Source organism: Megalobrama amblycephala, linkage group LG14 (assembly GCF_018812025.1).
Source record: "Megalobrama amblycephala isolate DHTTF-2021 linkage group LG14, ASM1881202v1, whole genome shotgun sequence".
In the NCBI taxonomy this organism is placed as follows: Eukaryota; Metazoa; Chordata; class Actinopteri; order Cypriniformes; family Xenocyprididae; genus Megalobrama; species Megalobrama amblycephala.
This window is the reverse complement of record NC_063057.1, coordinates 26,166,889-26,189,245: the sequence shown is the minus strand read 5'-3', so window position 1 is coordinate 26,189,245 and position 22,357 is coordinate 26,166,889. Positions and strand designations below refer to the sequence as shown.

The following is a 22,357-nucleotide window of genomic DNA, read 5'->3' as shown; positions in this document are numbered from 1 at the left end:
CATGGGGCACTTTTTATCCATGTGTGCACCAAATCCATCTGGTGGGTTTGCTGCCAAGAAGCTCTTGTTTTAGTTTCATCTGACCATAGAAGCTTGTCCTGTTTGAAGTTCCAGTCATGTCTGACAACTGAATATGCTGGAGATTGTTTCTGGATGAGAGCAGAGGATTTTTCTTGAAACCCTCCCGAACATCTTGTGGGGATGTAGGTGCTTTTGATAAATTTTTTTTAGGCTTTCTGAGATTCAAGACTCAACTAATCTCTGCAATTCTCCAGCTGTGATCCTTGGAGAGTCTTTGGCCACTCAAACTCTCCTCCTCACCACGCATTATGACGATTTAGACACTCGTCCTCTTCCAGGCAGATTTGTAACATCTTTAGTTGATTGGAACTTCTCAATTATTGCCCTGATAGTGGAAATGGGGATTTTCAATGCTTCAGCTATTTTCTTACAGCCACTTTCTATTTTGTGAAGCTCGACAATCATTTGCTACACATCAGAACTATATTCTTTGTTTTTTCTCATTGTGATGATTGATTAAGGGAATTTGGCCTTTGTGTTTCCTTCATGTTTATACTCCTGTGGAACAGGAAGTCATGGCTGGCCAATTTCATGTTCATGATCACCCCGGTGAGCTAAAAAATTTTAAATATGAATGGGAATATACTTCAGAGATATTTTACTCATAAAAAATTCTAGGGGTGCCAATAATTGTGGGCAATGTGTTTTGGAGAAAAACATTTATTTCTTAATGTTATTTCCCCCCCACTTTCAATTCTTTTCCTTCAATGAAAGGTTAGATTTTTGCTAATTTTATGAATTAAAGATCAAAAGGATAAACAATGCAGATTTATTTTTAGAGTCATCTTTGATCATATTTATGAAGGGGTCTAATAATTCTGGCCACAACTGTATCTGGTTGCACAGAGTGAGTGGAGCAAGAGCAGGCATATTCATTTAATTCCCATGGGGGAAAGTCAGGTTTGAGAACCCCATCCATGTGAGAAAAAAGTGACTGTTCTGGAGGATCTCTATACCCTTAAATAGGGCACTATTTGAGGGGACATCCATTTGTAGTGGTGTCTGAAACCATAGTGAACTTTTATCGAGTACACTCATTCCATTGCATAATACAGCACAATACCGAGTATACAACTGATGTACATTCAACGGCTAGAGAATACCCATAATGCACATAACAGCACACTCAAGTGTCCAAATTCACTTACTCATTTTCTTTCACTCCTTCAAGTGGACTATATTAGTGGACAAATGTAGGGAATGTAGAGAGTTTTGAGAAACACGGCTCTATACAATTGAAATTAATTTCCCACAGATATATATTTTCTGGTGCCATTTTAAATGCCATGGCATTTAAAAGCCTTTCCACAGACCCAGGTGAAAACTTCTCAGATGTATTTCTAAGTGTGAATGCAAAACCACCAATGCAGATCCTAATTAAATCGCTATTTCCTGAGTGAATGTGCAAGTGATTTTTGAAATTGCTTAATTTCATGAACCTCTTGCCACACTCTAAAACTTTCTTTCTCTGATGATTTTGTAAATGTTTGAGGTCACTTTCATATCTGGATCTCTTCTCACACTGAAGACATGTGACGCCTCATGTGACTGTTAATATTTCCTTTAAATCTGAAACTCTTTCCACAGTGATGGCATGTGTAAGGCTTCTCTCCGGAGTGAATTCTCATGTGAGTCTGAAGGTTTACTTTCAGTGTGAAACTCTTTCCACACTGAGGGCAGGTGAAAGGCTTCTCTCCGGTGTGAACTCTTAAGTGTTCCTTAAGGAATGCTTTGATTGTGAAACTCTTTCCACAGTGATGGCACATGTTAGGCTTCTCTCCCGTGTGAGTTGTTACATGCTTCTTAAGGTGATTCTTGTCTGTGAAACTGCTTCCACACTGCTGACATCTAATACAGTTCTCCCTTGAGTGAATATTCATGTGGTACTTTAGTGTTTCTTTACATCGAAAACTCTTTCCACACTGAACACATATGAACGGCCTCTCTCCAGTGTGAATTCTCATATGAGAGTCAAGATTTCCCTTTAATGTGAAACTCTTCCCACACAGTTTGCAGTTGTAAGGGCTCTCTCCGGTGTGAACTTTCATGTGTGAATCAAGGGTTCCTTTACGTGTGAAACTCTTTCCACAATGAACACATGTGAAGGGCTTCTCTCCAACATGAATGTTCATGTGTGTCTTCATATTTCCTTTTTGTGAGAAGCTCTTCCCACACAGTTTACAGGTGAAAGGCCTCTCTCCTGTGTGAATTCTCATGTGAGTCGCAAGTTTTTTATTGAATTGGAAACTCTTTCCACACTGGTGGCATGTGAAAGGTTTCTCTCCGGAATGAATTTTTACATGCATTTTAAGGTGTTTCATGTCTGGGAAACTCTTTCCACACTGACGACATCTAAAACAGGTCTCTCTTGAGTGAATCCTCATGTGGTAATTAAGCTTTTCTTTACATTTGAAACTCTTTCCACACTGACCACATTCAAACAGCTTCTCTTCTGTGCAAATTATCATGTGAGTCTCAAAACTTTCTTTTTGTGAGAAGCTCTTCCTACACAGTTTACAGGTGTAAGGCTTCTCTCCAGTGTGGATTTCAAGGTTTTGTTTTTGTGTTGGATTAGAATTGTTAGATTTGGTCTTCTCGGCTCTTGAGGTAATCTTTTCAGTCTGTGTGGATTTTTCTCCAGTTATGAAATCATGATGTATCTCATACTGATTTTTCTCTTCCACTTCATTGAGTTCTTGAACCTCCTCCTTCAATGCCATCAGGTCTACGGTGAAAAGAGACAAATAAAAATTAACTTGTGTCACAAGTTCACCTGCCCATCCTGCCTTAATAAATGATGGTGAATAACTTTGGCTGTGGCAGTGTATAAATAAGCATTGGGCAGAGGGGGGAATGAGGATCCAGTGGGCTCTAACGAAATATGATGCTGTGGCAATGGAGAAACTAAAGGTTGAAAAAGGAGAAGATAGCAGGAGGGAATAAAGGTTGAATTACAAACAAACATGTTAGCCTGGATGAATATGGCATCAATTCATTATGGTGTGAATAAGCAATTAATTGGGTTTGGTCTATTTAACAAATAAACCAGGTCCTTTCAACACCTGAGGGCTGTTTCATAAAAGATGCTAAGAAAAGCGAGGATTAAACTCCAAAACCTGACTTGAATTAACCTAACAAATGAGTTTGGGCTAAAACGGTTTCATAAAAGGTAATTGAAGTTCACGCAGTCCCGCTAATTCGATCCAGGTTCACCTAGTCAAGATAATTTAGCGTGCACGCTTTTCTTAAGCAGCCTTAGAGGTCGATCATGGATCAAATCGATCCACCATAGGAAAGGGCATACATTTTGTGCTATTTTATGCGTTTGAGACATGGTGTTTTCCTCAGTGCATAACTTACTTTTCACAAGTTTATTCTCCATCTGTAAATGTTAGAAAGTAATGCAAATATTTCCATTTTGCGGCTAAACTTCACAGTGAACGAGCGCTGCTGCGCGTATGCGCACTAAACGGGACGCAATAGAAGCGCAATAATTCTAAAATATACATTTCGCTAAAATATTTGATGTTGGACATTAAATGTGCTTCATGTACAAGTTTAAACCTACAAGTAAGTGTATTTTTATTATAGTAACTGTAAATGGACTATTGTAATGCGGTAAATCAATATACTTTGGGACAAATACTGAGTTTAGATTCATCTTACCAATTAAAATTTAGTCTGTGCATATTAATTTTAATTTTTAATTTTGTGATTTTAATTTCTGCTCTTCTAATAACCATAAAGAGTACTACTGCCAAACAAAACCAGAGAGAAATGCATTCATATATTTTAAAACAATGTAACTAAATATTGGGCACAAAACATTTAGCCAGTAAGAAAGGAAAACCTATATATATATATATATATATATATATATATATATATATATATATATATATATATAATTCAGGTTGATTAGGACACTTTTTCCCAGTCATTTCAATAGCAAAAAGTGTCCTAATCAACCTGAATTCCATATATATATATATATATATATATATATATATATATATATATATATATATATATATATATATAGAGACCAGAGTATAGATTAAATATGGGCCTTGGAAAAGGCTAGCTGACTTTATTGTGCTTTGACTACAGTGGGTAGTTTCAGTGTGGACAACAACCATGCATGTCACTTCTGCAGGCTGCATCTTACTCTGTCACTCTTTTCATAGCTTTTGCTGGCTCTGAAACACTCACTTGGTATTTCTCCTGCTCTTTCTATAGCAAAAAAAAATCACTCATCACTTAATGAAAGCTTACAAATGAAGGCCTGATTGTTTCAGGGGCCTTGTCACAGGTTTATTGATTTTGAATTTCTGTGTTACTTTTGCACACTTAAAACAATGATTTGGTAATCCTCTTGTCCTCTTTTGTGCTAAGAAATAAGACTCCTGACAGTTCTCTCCCAAGTGCTTCCATTGTTGTCAGTATTAAGTCTGAGAATGATTCAGTGGGCTATATAACACTTAATTTTTAAGAAATTACTTCTCTTTAAATGTTTTGGTTCATCATACTTACCTTTTAATAAAATATTAAAATAATAAAAATGTCTTAAACTTACACCAATATATATTTTTATTTAGCACAATTTAGTAAATGTGTGTATTATATATATAAAATATACACACATAATAATATATACACACACTAATATATATATATATATATATATATATATATATATATGTTAATAAAGTCAAATAATTGTATGTGAGAGAGTCAGTTGTAATATCATTGCGTTCCTATTGGTCAGTGTTAGAGGAGCTCAGCTTAGCCTGGTTGTTAGCCTGCTCCGGAGCAGGCTAGCTGCAAAGTGTAAATCTCCATAGTAACTTAATGTAGATTAATTTAGCCTCCCTTCATGCAACCGAGTCAGGGCTAAATTCAGCCAGGATAACTGGAAAATCCCAGCTTAATCCCTTATCTTGCTTTTGTGCAATACCCCCCTGGAATTAAGATTGTTTCAGTCGATAGACAAGGGAAAAACATTCATGTTTACATCTTTTGTCCTGATTTCTTCAAGGGGAGGGTCTATGAGCAGGTAAATGTATGGACTTTTTCAGATCTTTCGATCTAATGGACAAAATAAGATCACGCAATTATTTCAAAAATATCCTGCACCCTGAATCTACCATAATAATCTAATGATAGCTTATGACAAGACAGCAGTCAAAGTATTTTAGGCTTCTGTGATAAACAAGGAAATGTTGTATATATTGTGTATATTGAATAAAGGGCTATATTCTATGAAATCTTTTAAATGTATAGTGCAGCTTTTTAATGAGGCAACAACATACAAGTAGGAAAGAACAAGACAAGGCTACTAATATTCTTTCATTGTGCAATAGTATTATATAGGCTCCAATACAGACCGACACAAAGCACTTATGTGCATCCCGTGTGCAGAATGATGTGCTTGAAACAACAGCAGTTTCTTGAGCATTTTCTTTCAACAGATTTACATTTCAGTTACTGTGTGTGTGAAGAACGATTCATAGCGCTCTATTCTCCAGTGTTGTGATCTAACTAACAGACGCTGTTTGAGATGTGCGCGCGCTGCTTTTTGCAAGGCTTTAAACACAGCAAATTATAAACTTTCGTTAAGATTCAGCACTGGCTCGATCGGGACAGTGAGCGTTCCATATACTATCTTAAGCGTCTTTCACAAGTTCTGAAAGATAGTTTAAACGAGAATGCACGCGTTGGCGATAATGCATAGACTGTCATTGTGTGAAAATGTGGAGAAAGTTAAAACAAAGCTGCCTCTATAAATAGCCCACAGGTATAGATTTTTCGCGCATTACACAGTATCGTTAGACATTAGATCGATCTATATCGCTGTATTGAAGATTCATTGAATGAAAAACACCTCAAAGCTTATCTTTTTGTGCTGCCTGAAGATTACTGTAGACATCATAATAAGCATGCAGACTATTTTTGTTGCGACTTGCTTGGCAGGAGTTAATAACTCAGTGTCAAGTTTTTAATGCTAAAATATTTATCTCAAGATGGAGCGGCTTTTCCCATTCATTTGTGCTCAGTCATTCTTGTGCTTTCACAAGAGGAAATTTCATGGTGCAAGCCAATATCAAAAGAGCTAAGCAGCATTTGTTGCAAAATGTCACACCACAAGTGTGGCTCATGCAGGGCATTCCTGCATCCCTCGGATGAGCACTCTTAATGCGGGTGTATATATTTGTGATAATGAGAGTAGCATTACTTAGCACTAATATATACCGCTAATTCTTTTAAATATCTGAATTTTCATTATTGTAGCCTCCATGTTTTTGTTAGATCCTGTTGCATAATTAATTGAAATAAATTAATGGTTTTGACTTTTTAAATTCAAAAGTTGCTTTTGAGTTTAATATTACAGAAAATAATTGTCTTGTTTAGGCTACTTCTGTATTATTTTTCCTAATTTAATATGTGACATGTCATAATAACAATTGTCCAACGCAAGATAAGTAAGCATGATCTTAGGTTGAAGCAGCATTAGTATTTGTATCATGTGATCTCAACATGTCTGTCCACATGAGGCGACCCGCTCCATGTCAAATAAAACCATTTTATCTCTTCAAAAATATAATTCTTTTCTGTGGAGTTGGACATTTGAATAAGGATCAAATAAGTGAGTTCAGCTTTGAGAATGAAACCAACCTGTTTGTTCCTCAGTATCTTCATGTTTCACTGTGAATGTTTCTTCAATCTTCACATCTTCGATCTCCTCTTTAATAAACGCCATCTTTATAATAGTGTGTGACGTGGATCTCAGTCACTTCACCAGGAGTGTTTCCGTGTGTTTGGACAGAGTTCAATCATGTCCTGTTTAAGATTAGAAAAATTAACAAAAACAAAAACTCTGTCTCAATCAGCTCTAGTTCACTAGTTCAGTACACTGGTAAGAGAGTCAGTCAGAGTAAAGTTAATGGACTTTAGATTAGACTATGGATTATGGATCAGATTTGACAAAAACATATAGGCTACAACTATAATTAAATATTAATAAAATAACAAATTATACAAACTCTTAATATTTAGTTTGGATTTGTATTTTAAAAAAGATTACATTTCAATGACAGCATTAGTTGATTTGTAAAAGTTGTCGTTTGTGTTTGTTCTCGTTGCATTTACAGGCTTTGAATCAGTGAGTCGTTTTGTAAAGCATTTGGTTCAGTTGAGTTTCGAAAAGCTCAGTTTCTCTCATCACTACAGTACATGCAACATTCGTGTTTATGATAAACTGATTAGGGAATGAAATGACAGCAGATTTTCTGTTACTGGTTTATCAGTTAACGTTACATAAAGCATTAATGTTACATTCAATAGTTATTAATTTATTTACATATCTTGTAAAACGTTTTAATTAAATTAATTTAACAGTTTGCATTGATTTAAACGCATTAAATGCTTAAAGCACCAACCTTTCTTCAGCCGAATCACAACAGAAGCAGGAGCGCTGCGGAGCCTTATGACATCATATCGACACACCAAAATAAAAGTCCCGTTCAGACGATGCTGTCTAATGTACATACAAATTCATGTCATATTATAAAAGTATTAAAAACTATTAATGAAAGAGTGTGAGATTCTGTCTAATAGGCAAAACTTAAAAAAAAAAAAACTATTTTTTTTTTTTAACCAGATATTACTAGCCTGACTTCGGCATACTCATATTTTATGCAGAATGTGAGTCTGATACTGCTCCATTGCACTTGAATTATGGGGCGTGGTCTTAACCAGTAAAAAAAAAAACTCTGCACTCAATTGGATAGACCTACAACCAATCAGAGCAACGCAGTAAGTGACGTATGCCGAATTCCGTTGGAAGGACGGCAAACACATTTTTCCCATCGACAAATGCCTTGATTGCGGTTCTTTGTTCGTCTTTTAAAATTAATGTGCTGTCGATTTCTTTTATTACAGACGTGATAGCGGAATCTAAACGTCTTACTTCTCCAGCTGCAGCCATCATTGGTGAAAACCAATTCAACCCAAGCGCTCTTTGATGACGTGGGTGGTTACGTAACCGCAGATAGCCTGTCCTAGTGATGTCCAAATGAAGCAATGAATCAGTATTGAACCACTTCATCAATTGTTTTGAAAATGGGTTCATTCATTCAAAGCTTCGTTTCAGTGACATCTAGTGGTGAAATTGTAGATAGCAATATAATGTCTGTATAAGTGTAACTAGGGTTTGTGTGAATGATGTAAATAAACCAGCCCCAAATATATAAGCCAGGTGCAGTAGGATAACCAAGGTATAATAAAGCACCTTATTAGGACTGATCAGATAAAAATGTTCCCACATTGGAGAACAGGTTCTCTTCCTAGCTGGCTCCATGATGATGATCAAACAATGCAGTGATAATAACAACTATGCAAACAACAAACCCACATCTTGTGCATCATTTTGGGTGTCTATATAGTCCTATTACGCGCCTAAAAAGCTGCTGAAGTGTGCGTGCAACAAAAAAATCGCGTCATGAAGCCTCTCGCGATGCGAAGCAGTATCGACTGGTCTGAACCACTCACGTGATTCACTCAGAGAACCGAAGCAGTTGCTGCTTCGGACGTCATCGGTCACGTGTGTTTTATCGCACCAAAGCAAGCTCCGAAGCAGTAGTTCAAGAAAAATGCTGCTTCGAGTTCGAAGCTTGTGTCGGAGCATTGGTGTCAGGCGGCCATCACTAGCCTGTCCATCATCGATTAAAGCCCGCCCTGGCAATTTGATTGGCTCGGCCTTCTGGGAGCCGAGCATAATTACTCCACAATGGATCGAGTCCAGACCATAGACTGTAAAAAAATATGGACGTAGCGTCCGTGACGTCACCCATAGAGTTCTGAACAGCAGTTTTGACCATAGACAGTAAAAGAAATGGACACAGCGACCCCATTGGAACTCAATTGAGACAAGTGAAGCCCATTTTTAGAGATTTTTAGCACTTCCGTTTCTGACGCGCAGACTCAAACTAAGCTTGATGACGTCAGCAACCTGTCTGACAGATGTAAATCTTCTAGTAGCTGTGCGTGCAAACTGCCATCGTTAATCTTGCAGAGACGGCGAGCTTGAGCGGGGAGTTCTTTGGCGTGAGTGAGCAGGAGTAAGTATTCTGATTAATTATTTTGTATAGTATTTTAAAATGTAATGCCAGTACGCCATATTAAGTTAATGCATACTATTGCCTGCGAGCTTCTCCTCCGGTCTGTATGGTAATTTCTCTACTGTGCGACAGAGAGTCGAGTGGTTATGACGCAATCGTTAGCTTATTTTTACAAAAACTGTTTCTACGGGGCCATAATGTAACATAGAAGGTAATGGAGCCCTTTATACATTGTTGTGTATCTTTAGAAATAAATAATGGACAAATGGAGTCTTTAAACGCCTCAGATGTAAAGTTATTCGCTGTCAAAGTGACGCCAAAATGAATGGGAGTCAATGGGATGCTAACGCAAGTGAAGTTCTGCTACAAGATGGCGGCACGCGGCCGACTTCAACTTCCGGTCGACTTCCTTACCGCTTGGTTTTGACGCGTAAATGAGGCCGCGGCCATCTTAGCTGCGCGTCACCGCACGTCACTCCCGGATAACTGAAAATGGGCAAAGAGGCGGGGAGGTGGTTTGAGCTGATATGACTGGTTGCTGAAACCACGCCCGCCTAGCTCGACGCGACCATGTTAGCAAGCAAAGGAGCTATCTATCTATCTAAGATACAATCTAAAATATTAATGAAGATAAGTTTTATCATCAGAACGTTCTAAAGGTTTACTGTCAATCTACGGTGTTTTTTAAGATATAGATGCTCCAACACCAGTAGTGTTGGGTGTGCAAATAACAACATGGAAAATCAAATGGGACTTCATACCTTTATAATGAAATAGAGATCGCGAGATGCATCCAATCCGTGGCACTTGGGTAAAATATGAATGTCCATTGCAAAACAAAAAAACATTTCACATTTCTTCTGAATGATCTGCTCTCTGTCATCGTTCTTCAAGAAAGGATGCAATCTGAGCAGCGTTTATGTTGTAAAACTGTATACGATCGTATCTAACAAACAAATGAGCCTGTGTCCAAAGTGTATTTTTTTCAAAATAGTGCAGCAGTTTTAGTTATAATATCCAAGCAGTGCTGTTGGATTTTGATATCCTCCCGCCATTGTCATTGTAGTAAATCTCACAACCAAAACTTTCAGCCAATGCCACGATCTCTGTGACTCTTCCACATGCACGCACATCTACACAGACACACATCAGTCTCGAATATTATGCAGCAAGCCATATTTTATAATTGTATAAAATAATCGAGAAAAAAGCACAAATACGTCAGAGATTCCAAATTCAGCGGCAGCTGAGGTAACATGACGGCTCACAGACAGCAGCGCAATCTACCTGTCACTCAAGTGACCACGCCCTTAATTATGCAGAACTTTAAGGCTTAATATAATTTAAACGGATACGTTATAAAAAAATTCACCCCCCTCAGAGTTGTCATGAAGGGCAAAAATAGCAGTATAGACCAAAACCACAATTTGAACCAACTTGTAAACATGTTTTTTTCTGCTGTAAACTTGGCCATTTTAACATGGGACTCTATGAGATTCTGCTCTCTTTTGCAGCCTGTCCCTAGCAGCCAGTCGATGAATCGCAGTTTAAGTTACTTCCGTATTGGCTTCACGAGAGAAAGGGGGAGGTTGCCGCTTGGTCCAGACCGAACTTCCCGTCCAAAAAATGTTGTGGGCGGGGTTCGGGCTGGCACCCAGGCTAAGATATTACAGTATTAATATGCAAATAGTCGTGGGTGATATGAGCAAAATCTTATTTCAAGATATAAGACATTTTAATTCAAATAACAATATATCTCAATATAGATATTTTGGTTATTTAATTTTGGTTGTTATAAGCAAATTACACACAATGGATCGAAAGACAAGTATGGCCAGTAGGTTTTTTTAATATGTAGAAATACAAAAAGAGGTCATAATTGAGTGGGATTGGCTCATCTTTCAGGAAGGTTCAAAGGTCATGGTATAGATCACATGGGTCTCATCTATGAAGGTGCTGCTAGATGCAGAAGAAGCTCATGAGAGTGTTTGACATCCTCTATTGAAACACTTCATCACTGACTCTCTTTGCTCTGATGAAAGTGAAGTATATTAATATATTGAATTATTTGTGTTCATTACAGCACTGAGAGCAGCAGCGGGACGATCACATGACAGATAGAGAAAGGAAACACTGACATTATTCACCACAACACTACATGATGAATTCAGAGCATGGTATTACCACAGTTCATGTAGAAAAACATGGTTTATCATGTCAGGATACTTTCTAGATCAGGACGAGCAGCATGAACCACTGAACAAAGAAACTCCAACAATTCTGACATTTACAGTAATGATGAAATTCATCTGGACTGATTTCAGAGTTCAGCTCACAGTTTTCCTTCTTTCATTCCTAATATATTTCTGAGTTATCTGGATTGAACTGATGATGATTTGACTCAATCCTTGTTTTTATCTTTTCTCAGAGTTGTCAGAGCATCAGGTCTGTAAATTCAGTTCAGGAGGAGGTTTATTTAAAGTAAACTGGATTAGATTACAATAATTGTGCTCAAACTTTCACTGATCAAGAGTTTACAGTATGAGCAGATGATCTGGATTTATATATTTTACATTTATTATTAAACTGACATTTGTAAATTTGACAACAAATGACATTTTATTGGATGATACGTTTTAATGAAAGGCAATTTTGACAGTAATAATAAAAATGATTATTATGTGACACTACAATAAGAACTGACTGACTGTGATTTCCATCAGCACAAACAGAGTTTGATAAAAGCACAGACACACACCGTCACTCATCATGACTCACAAACACACACACTGATCTCACTGTCTATATGAGGATTCATTACACACATTTATTCTAACATGTTATTTCACTGACAGAAGTTCAGCTGTAGTATTAATGTAATGAAGAAAAAATAAGACTCTATAACATCTCACTATTCCTGATTTATCATGAGCTCAAAGCATTATGGGTAGAATCTCTCTACAGTCTGTTCTGATTCATCAACACAGTTTCACTGATCCATAATAAACCCCAAACCCAGGATAGAGCGGTTGAGTGAATGTGGTCTGGACTGTGTGGATGAGGATCATCGTGTCTCCAGAGACGCTGTAGAAGGACAGAGTTCCTGCACTGTGATCCACATACACTCCTATTGTCCTGATGATGGGCTTTACAGGGAGTTCAGTCTCTATGTTATTGTGTCTGAATGAGCAACCAAAGATGGAAGAGCAGTACAAACTCCAGGACTGATCATTATATCCAAACACACACTCATTACCCTGTCCCTTCCTGCTGATGCTCTTATATGACACTGATATATCCACAACACCACTCCACTCAATCTCCCAGTAACAGCGTCGATCACACACACTCTCTCTACACAACACATGCTCCCTATAATTAAATCTGTCAGGATGATCAGGATACGGCTGCTTTGTGTCAGTGACAGTAATCACTCTGTTATTCTCAGACAGACGAAGGAGTTTATTCATTGTGTTCAGATCCAGAATGAACTGATGGGAATCTGATGGAGATAAAACACATCAGAATCAGGAATTATCAATCTGATCTTTTAATGTATCTGAACTCTTCATGTTCAATATATCATCAGTGTCTCAGAACAGTTTACCAGATATCCTGTGCAAATCATCATTTACATGATCAACTATAAAACTCTTCTGTCATGTTTTCTTTCTCCTTCTACAGGAAGAACATGAACACACTCAGTGAGTTTTTCTGCTTGTTTTCTTAGTGACTTACATTGTAGGAAGTCGTTCCTGGTCCTGGGAACAATGTTGGTGAAAGTGACTGTGGAAATCAACAGACATGAAGAGTGTGATTATCATGTCAAGAGAAAATCATCCATGCATCCGTTCCTAAGACATTTCTAATATAATCTTCTACATGAGGATCATTTCTGAGAGCAGATGAATCACCAGGACTTTACCTCTGTCAGAGATCTTCTTGAGCTCCTCTTTGCAGAAATCCTCCAGTTTGTCTCTCAGCTGAAGGACAGATTCTCTCACAACATCAAAAGAGGAGAGAAAACTGAAGGGATCATCATCATTTACGTCTGTAGATTCAGGAGGAGCTGAGAGAGACTGGACACTCTACAGAAAACAGAAATCAAAGATCATCACCTCCACACTTCAGCCAATAACCTGCACTGCTGTCAGATTTGAGCAGATCTTGTTGATCTTTAGTAACTCTATTCAAAGCGTTAAATATGCTGAAGAATCGCTAATATACAGCCCCATTTCCAGTTTATGGACTTCACTGTCAAATTCATTAATGTGTTACTGGCAAATAGTTTTTAGCAGGTTTAGCAAGATTAGGTGATTTTGGTAAACATTACTCAAAATGTTGTAGTACAAGTCAAAGATTTTGAAAGGATGAGTGAAGAGATGATGGGAAATATAGAGTGAAACTGAAAATAAAAAGTTTAAATATTAGTGAAGTTTTGAACTGATATTGTCTGGAAGCTCAATATATCTTTCAGAAAACATGTTTCCTAAGAGATTTCCAGAGCTGAACTGCATTTGTAAGTGTGTATCTCTTTCAAAAGAAGATGATCAGCTGAGAGTCTGACTGATGATTATATGATAACCGAACACACAGATCAACACTTCAGTCAACGGCTCATTCTGCTCTCATGAAATGTTCCTCTGCGAGTCTCTTGCTCAAGTCCACTATGATCCTGTTCTTCTAGATCTCTGTTACCTGCAGGAAATGGATGTGATCCTGTGTGTGTGAAAGCTGCTCCAGCTCAGCGTTTCTCTTCCTCAGATCATTGATCTCCTGCTCCAGTCGCTTCAGTCGTCCTTCATCTCGACTCACTGCAGTCTTTTCCTGATCTCTGATCCGCTGTGTGGCCTCAGAGCGGCTTCTCTCAATGGAGCGGATGAGCTCAGTGAAGATCCTCTCACTGTCCTCCACTGCTGTCTGTGCAGAGCGCTGTTAGGACACACATCACAATCACACAGTGGCTTCAGTGAGTCCTGACTGAGACTTCTCAAACTTCTCTTCTTCTCCAGACTCACCTTATGAGACTCCACAGCCTCTCTCAGCTGCTGAAGATCTTTCTCTCTCTGCTGGATCCTCTGCTGGAACAACCTCTGCGTCTCCTTCAGCTGGTGCTAAAGGACAAAACAATAACAGGAGAAACATCACATAAATCATCAAGTAAACAGATATGAATACAGTATTTATCTATCTATCTATCTTATAACAAAAATGTTTCTGGAACAAATACCTTAATGTCCTTTTTTAAGATTAAACTTTTGGACCCTATATTGACATTCCTTAAGATACCTTCTTTTGTGTTCTTCAGAGAAAAAAAAAACCCCAAAACAACAGAAAAGTAATTCCAGTTTGTAATAACATGAGAAAATAATGACTGTTAATTTTTTGGGTGAACTACTGGTTTAAAGATATCCTATTATGCTTTTTTCATGTTCATCTTTCTTTAGTGTGTAATGTTGCTGTTTGAGCATGAAAATGCTCTGCAAAGTTGCAAAGTCCCTCCAGCAGGAGTTTTTCTTTATATCAGTGTCACTGAAACGCCTCCATTGTAGTCTTGATTCTTCCAGGAACAAACAGATCACAATATCTCTCAATCAGTTAATTCCTGCCCAAGACATACACTAAATAAAGGGGACTGGTTGAGTTGAGTTTCCAAGAGACCCTGTTTTTACCTCCCTGAATCTAAAACCCTTTTTTGGTCTTCCTAATGCATACCAACTTGATGGTACAATGTACATTTAAAGCAGAACTCAGTAAGATTTGCGAAGCTCCCCTTACAGGTTCCTTCAGTGAATCACACTGTCGTAAATACTTCAAGCGCAGCTCTGGACTACAACGACTACAACGCTCACCAGTGCAGTAGTTTTGCTAATATAGTACAAGAAAGAGGAGGTGGGTAATTTGCAAATATAGTACACTCGATGGAGGTGGGTAATTTTCGAAATTGTCTTATAAAGTCATAATATATACATTGTTTTTGAATTAACATAAAGCATTTTGTCACTCTCGCGTGAACGTGAACATGAGGCGAGATTGTTTCGGGTCGGTGCAGCTCAAGTTGCAAGTGCTGTATTCTGGCGTAGACGTGCCAGAGGGGGTTAGTGCTCGCCTCAAACACACCACTACAAGTCAATTAACCATCGTAAGGACTTAGAAAACTATTTATGAAGGTAAAAAAAGTTACTTAGTTCTGCTTTAACATGATTCCTCAGCAGTATACAACCTCACTCTTTTGTTGTGTGCAGCTTGATGCAGGTCAGATGTTATAAATTACGTTACAAACATAGGTTCAAGAGGAGTCTAATCATTCAGTCATGTCAATCATAATTATAAGTGTATATAAGCAGCAGTCATTGAGCCGTCCCAGCAACAATACTTCTGGCATCCCTCCACCTCCACATTACCATTTATGGTAAGTGTGTTTGTCACAGTCTGTTCGGTTCAGTTTCTGTTTTGTATGGACTTCGTTTGTTTTCATTTGTTCATTTCCCACCACTCATCTGTCTCCTTGGTAACCATCATCATTAGTTCATTCTGTTCAGCTGTGTAGTTTATTACCTTGTTTGTGCACATAAGTCCCTTCTGTTTAGTCACTCCTTGTCCGTTCACCGTCCATGTAAGTTGTGTTGCACCTAATCGGCTGCCTGTTGGATTTTTTATTAAAACCAGTATTTTGGATTTATTATCTTCGTCTGTGTCTGCCTTCCTGTAACCCAGTGTGACAGATGAATGGACCGCCCTATTTTGATGAATAGGCAAAGTTCATCAACGTGGCCCAGGAAAGCCACGACTTCTTTTCATTTGAGAAAAACTTTTGTGTTTTGGCCAGAGACAGCATTCTGGAGGATGAAGCCCTTAACACCCTGTTCTGGATCGGACAAACTTCCACAACACCATCGACCTTCCAGACACCACCGGACTTAATTGGAGGGAAGCTGTCTTAAGGTGTCTGGAGTGTGTGCGGTCCCGATCCAAAACCCGGCCAGACCCAGAGCCCAGCCCATCACCACCGCGATCAACGATGCCTGAGCCCCCCGCAGACTGGAAGCTTCCACCTGCCGCAATGTTTGAGCCTACGCCTGAGGATGGGAAGGCAGAACTCAACATCACCCGGGAGCCAAAGAACCTCGGTGAGTCTGACCAGGAGTGTGAGCCGACGTCAACGTACATCGCCGTGGGAGTCCTCGTGGGGTTCGAATGAGAGTCCGCCACTGAGAGCGAGCAGGCAGGACCTACTAGACAGTTTAATGTAGTGTGGTGAGATCAATTCCCTATGTCCCTGGAATACTTCTAAATCTGAACCTGTATCTGAATCTTCTTCTTCAGCCCTGTTATCCCCACCCAGCTTCCCTCTCCCACCACCTCTACTAACTGCCATCAAGGACACTTTATTTCTTTTGGGTTTCTGTGCCACTCTTCACTTCCAGACCTCCGTCAAGCCTGTCACCCAGTCATCATCATCTCCCATCAGTCCTGCTGTGTCACCACATCCTCCTCTCAGTGGCGAGGTTACACTGTGGTCCTGCTGGGAGCCTACTACTCCTGGTCGTTATGAGCCCATGGCTCCGCCTCCAGCCTCGTCACGCTCTGTCCCGCCTCGCCCCGTCAACCTGGCTCCTGCGCATACACTCCTCCTCCTCTTGACTCCGGTGTCGACCATCAAGCATTCATCCTCATCGGGCTCCCTCGGACTGTTAGCTCACCCTGGGTCAGACATTGCCAAGCCTCCACTGCGGACTTGAGGGCCTTCCACCCCTTCGGCTTCGGCAAGCGCCGCCCTCCCTCAGGCTCCACCTCCGTCTTCTGTCGCATCAGCTCATCCATTGTTCTCTGGATCTCCACCTCTGCCTCGGAGAGTCATTGCTGCAGCTCCGTCGCGGCCCCCCAGGTCATCAGCGAACCATCACCACCTCGGACTTCCGTCTGTGCAGTGGGCTCCACCTCCCAAGGCTCTGTCTGTCACGATCACCTGTGAGAGTGCCCTTCAGCCTCTAGAGGGCACTCCTTCCCGGACTCACTGTTTCACTCATTTCATGAACTACATTTCCTTACACACTCCCTGGACTAATTACCATTCATCATTGCACCCAGCTGTCTTGTGTTTGTTCATTAGTGTTTGTCTATTTAATCTCAGTTGCAGCCAGTCGGTGAATCCACTCCAGAGCCCGCTCCAGTCGGTGAATCCACTCCAGAGCCCGCTCCAGTCGGTGAATCCACTCCAGAGCCCGCTCCAGTCGGTGAATCCACTCCAGAGCCCGCTCCAGTCGGTGAATCCACTCCAGAGCCCGCTCCAGTCAGTGAGTCGGCTCCAGTCAGTGAGTCCGCTCCAGTCAGTGAGTCCGGGAAGGAGTGCCCTCTAGAGGCTGAAGGGCACTCTCACAGGTGATCGTGACACTGTCGCCATCGGTCCTCCCCCGAATCCATTACCATCATGGCTCCTACCACTGTCGACTCCGCCTAGGACACTCAGCAAGACTGAGCTCTGGGTCACGTCCACCTGACCACTCCTACCCTGGATGTTACCGCCTTCTGTTCCACCCTGGTCATTCGCCTCTGTCTGTCTGCCTGCCCCTTGCCACGTCCTCCTTCCAAGCCGCCTCCATCTCCTATCTACGGCATGAGGCCACGCCTTCTGTTCAGCTGTGTAGTTGATTACCTTGTTTGTGCACATATATATAAGTCCCTCCTGTTTAGTCACTCCTTGTCCGATCAGCGTCCATGTAAGTTGTGTTGCACCTGATCGTCTGCCTGTTGGATTTTTCATTAAAACCAGTACTTTGGATTTTTGATCTTCGTCTGTGTCAGCCTTCCTGTAACCCAGTGTGACAGTGTTACATTTAAGACACACTCTAAGCAGTAGATAAGTCACAACAGACTGGGGCCAGTGTACCAATCAGAGCAGGCTGATTTTTTTTTTTTTTTTTGGAAGGCAGGTTTTAAAGAAAGAAACTGAAACTAAAACAGTGTTCAGACAGAGGGTGAAAACAGGCATTGCAAAAAAATAAGTTTTTTGAACATTAAATGATGTAAATGTATTCTAGTAGACCTCATAAACAAAATTATGAACCTGTAAGGGGTCATTCACACAGAATGTGTTTTTCCATTCCACTGCACTTCTTTTCCATTATTTATCCATTATTGTGTAAACGTATGCTAGATGGGCATTTTTAACTGTAGCACTCATCTTTTGCAGCATCTTGAGAAAAAAAAGCATCTCTAGACCTTGTGCTTTTTTCATTCCACTGACCTGCGTCTTGTATTTTTAACAGCAAAAACATGTTCTGTGTGAACTGGCCCTAAATGAGCATAATGGGAAGTCTTTAAGTTCATACCTGTTTCTCTGTCCTCTGTGCTGCAGCTGATACTGTGTCGTGGTTTTTATGTTCATCCATCGTACACAGCACACATATACACTTCTGATCAGTGCGGCAGAAAACCTCAAGGATCTTGTCGTGTTTCTGGCAGATCATCTCCTGCAGTCGTCCAGTGGCATCAGTCAGATTGTGTCTCTTTCCTTTAAACAAACTCTCATGTTGTTCAAGATGATTCTGACAGTAAGAGTTCAGACACACCAGACAGGACTTGACGGCTTTGTGTTTTCTTCCAGTACAGACGTCACACTGCACATCTCCAGCTCCAGCGTAACAGTCAGCAGGAAGTTTAATCTTCTTCAGTTTCTCCACCACTTCAGCCAGCATGGTGTTTTTAGCTAAAGCAGGTCTTGAACTGAAGGTTTGTCTGCACTGAGGGCAGCTGTAGACTCTCATCTGATCCTCCTGATCCCAGCAGCCTGTAATACAGCTCTTACAGTAACTGTGTCCACAGGGAATGGCCACTGGATCCTTCAGGAGATCCAGACACACTGGACACAGGAACTCATCCTGAGAAATTCTGGCTTCTGCCATTTTACTGTCAAGTCAAGTCAAGTCAAATTTATTTATATAGCGCTTTTACAATTGGTAATTGTTTCAAAGCAGCTTTACATATTAGAAGCACAGAAAAAAGGGAAGTGGTTAAAAATAAGCTGTACAAACAAGCGTGGTAATATGTAACATATACAAGATGGTGCTACATTAAGCCAATGTCGGCTGACTCCCAGGGGTGGAAAAAACCCCCTAGGAGAAAAACCCAGCGTGCTAACACTGGGAAAAAAGTCCTAGGAGGGAAAAAACCCCTTGGAAGATATATATAATATATGTAAATGGATATGGAGATCAAAATCTGAATTATACATTTTTATTATAGAGATTAAAAATAGATTATATATAAATATATGTAAGCGGATACGGGGATTAAAAATCTGAATTATAGATGCAGCCAGAACTGGATCTGTAGGCCCATTGTCTCCTGGGCTACGTTGTAGTCAGGTCCAGACACAGGTTCTCCATCTGATCTGGATACGGCCTGGATCCAGCACCCGGCAAACCTCAGGATAAGCAGAGAGACAGATATTAGCGTAGATGCCATTCTTATTCTGATGTACAGGTATATCTAGTGTTATAGGAAATGTTCTCGGTTCCGGCCGACCTAATTATTGCAGCGTAACAATCCTTTAACGGATTTGAAAAATGTTAATGTATTGATAATGTGTTATGTGTATGCAAGAGCAAAGAGATGTGTTTTTAGTCTAGATTTAAACTGACAGAGTGTGTCTGCTTCCCGAACAATGCTAGGAAGATTGTTCCAGAGTTTAGGTGCTAAATAGGAAAAGGATCTGCCGCCTTCAGTTGATTTTGATATTCTGGGTATTATCAACTGGCCTGAATTCTGAGATCGCAATAAACGTGAAGGACTATAATGCATTAAGAGCTCACTTAGGTACTGGGGAGCTAAACCATTTAGAGCTTTATAAGTAAGTAGCAAGATTTTAAAATCTATACGATGTTTAATAGGGAGCCAATGTAATGTTGACAGAACTGGACTAATATGGTCATACTTTCTGGTTCTAGTAAGAACTCTAGCTGCCGCATTTTGGACCAACTGTAGTCTGTTTAAAAGCCGAGCAGAACAACCACCCAGTAGAGCGTTACAATAATCTAGTCTTGAGGTCATGAATGCATGAACCAACTGTTCCGCATTTGTCATTGAGAGCATATGTCGTAATTTAGATATATTTTTTAGATGGAAGAAGGCGGTTTTACAGATACTAGAAACATGACTTTCAAATGAAAGATTGGTATCGAAGAGCACACCCAGGTTCCTAACTGAGGACGAAGGTATGAATACAGAGACACGAACACACAACAGCTCTTCAGTTTCTCTTTCCCTGAACTCATGTAATTCCTGTTTCCTGGTTCTGTGTTTGAGTGACGTGTGCAAAACAGGTGTGTCTGTAAAGCAGTGTGACAAGGCGTGATGGTAATAATGTATGAAGGTATTTTTGGATCAAAACAACTGAGCTCCTGTGACTGTGGAATTTGTAGTTGTAGATATTATCCACACGTGTCAGATTCAGTACAAATAAAGATTTGCAAACTTTTTTTCTCTCCCACAAACACAACAGTTACACCTTCTCAAATTCCTCATTGCAGGTGCACAAATCCAATTACATGAATGACAAATTAATAAACTCATACGCACACATTTTTTCTACCGTTGCTGTGGTGAAAATCATGGACAAATTTTGCACATCCACAAATCAGTATGTGAAATCATCCAATGAGACTTGCACACTTGTAGAATACAGTATTTTTTCACAAATACATTTTTTTGACTTAAAACTGGAAGATTTGCCCTGTGTCCTGCAGTGAGTCATAGTGTGGGTTAATTAACATTTTATGAAGCCTGTAGGCAATTTAAAGCATGTTTTTCATCCAACTGCAAATAAAATCAATATATGTATTGAATGTAGTAAGTCATCTCACTCCCATCAGCCCTGCAGTGTCCCGCTGAATCACGCCTGCTGACCTTCAACTGAGACTTAACCACTTGGAAACAGGCACTTCCAGTCCCCTTAGTTTACTTGGTTAGTTTTGCTCAATTCCTAGGTACCTATGAGATCAAGATTAAGTTATTTGATCTTATAGACCAGGGATGGACAACTCCGGTCCTGGAGGGCCAGTGTCCTGCAGAGTTTATCTCCATCCCTGATAAAAACTCACTTGCCTATAACTTTCTACTAATCCTAAAGACCTTGATTAGCTGGTTCAGGTGTGTTTGATTAGGGTTGGAGCTAAACTCTGCTGGATACTGGCCCTCCAGGACCGGAGTTGTCCATCCCTGTTATAGACACTCAACAACTGAAATTATGTGGTTTAGGCCTCAGATATACATCATGTGGCCTGTCTATAGAGTTATAATTGTGACAGTGTTATTATTGCTCAGCCCTATGTAAAAATGAAATAAATTATGCTATGTTGTATTATCTTAAAAAAAATACTCCATTATCACGTTTCCACAACAGCTCAACACCATTTAATATTAATTTAAAAATGGTCCTTTGATGTTTAGATTTTCACTAATTACTAGCTGCTTATGCTTCACGTTTCCCATCATGGTATTCTGGAGGACAGAAACACAAAAGGAATGCAGCAGATACTCCACACATATCAGTAGCCAAGTTTCCATCCACTTTTTGCGCTGTTTTGTTATTGACAACGTGAACGTGCGTTAATAAATGATTGAGAAATTTGCTGTCTCCAGCCTGTTTCCGTCCAATTGGCATTGACCAATAAAAAATGGTGTGCATAATGATGTCATCTCTAAAAAAAAAAAAAAAAGTTGTTTCCATACATAATTTCACGTATATCGTAAATTATATTGTATCTTTCGCATCTCAAAAATTAGTAGCCTAATGAGACAATTGGAATTTGCCAGTTTACTGCTTTCTATTTTCAAGAATAAAAAGCCTATTGCTAAATTAGGAAATCAGATCACGGCAAGGTGGGACAGCTCATCTGACAGGGCTGCATGTAACTGTTTTTATGTGACAAAGCCCATGGGTTTGGACACAGGGTAGCTCATTTGTCCTGTATGCAAAATTTTAGGATCCATAAAAAAAGATTAGCACAGTGAAATGTTTGGTCAATCTTTAACATAAACCTTGAACATGCAGTCTAGCCAGTCACGGTTTGATGTGGCCAAGAAAATATTCAGATCATTCAAACCAAAAAAGTCTGGTTTCAGAGTGCAATAACATCCAATCGATCAAAAACACA

General features: G+C 39.7%; 3 protein-coding genes across 3 annotated transcripts in view; all 3 read right to left on the bottom strand.

Annotated features, from left to right (window-relative positions):
• Positions 1–22,357, bottom strand: part of LOC125246302 (tripartite motif-containing protein 16-like) — a 138,717-nt gene that overhangs the window by 23,923 nt on the left and 92,437 nt on the right. The gene's annotated exons all lie outside the window — the stretch shown is intronic.
• LOC125246310 (gastrula zinc finger protein XlCGF57.1-like) lies at positions 842–7,581 on the bottom strand. The gene is made up of 3 exons (XM_048157261.1): positions 7,521–7,581; positions 6,757–6,921; positions 842–2,806 (listed from the first exon to the last, which is right to left on the bottom strand). Exons 2-3 carry the CDS (start codon positions 6,839–6,841, stop codon positions 1,599–1,601), a joined length of 1,293 nt encoding a protein of 430 aa, XP_048013218.1. The 5' UTR covers positions 6,842–6,921; positions 7,521–7,581; the 3' UTR covers positions 842–1,598.
• LOC125246294 (tripartite motif-containing protein 16-like) lies at positions 11,081–19,107 on the bottom strand. Its single transcript, XM_048157241.1, has 6 exons — positions 18,533–19,107; positions 14,219–14,314; positions 13,899–14,132; positions 13,126–13,288; positions 12,939–12,986; positions 11,081–12,702 (listed from the first exon to the last, which is right to left on the bottom strand). The coding sequence occupies exons 1-6, from the start codon at positions 19,103–19,105 to the stop codon at positions 12,179–12,181; spliced, it is 1,638 nt and encodes a 545-aa protein (XP_048013198.1). The 5' UTR covers positions 19,106–19,107; the 3' UTR covers positions 11,081–12,178.

Excerpts from the sequence above, each read along its gene's own strand:
- LOC125246310 (XM_048157261.1), bottom strand. The coding sequence starts at position 6,841 with ATGGCGTTTATTAAAGAGGAGATCGAAGATGTGAAGATTGAAGAAACA. Across the intron at positions 2,807-6,756 it reads AGATACTGAGGAACAAACAG|ACCTGATGGCATTGAAGGAG; the intron begins GTTGGTTTCATT and ends TTTTCACCGTAG.
- LOC125246294 (XM_048157241.1), bottom strand. The coding sequence starts at position 19,105 with ATGGCAGAAGCCAGAATTTCTCAGGATGAGTTCCTGTGTCCAGTGTGT. Across the intron at positions 14,315-18,532 it reads CACAGAGGACAGAGAAACAG|CACCAGCTGAAGGAGACGCA; the intron begins GTATGAACTTAA and ends TTTGTCCTTTAG. Across the intron at positions 13,289-13,898 it reads ATCACATCCATTTCCTGCAG|AGTGTCCAGTCTCTCTCAGC; the intron begins GTAACAGAGATC and ends TGTTTTCTGTAG.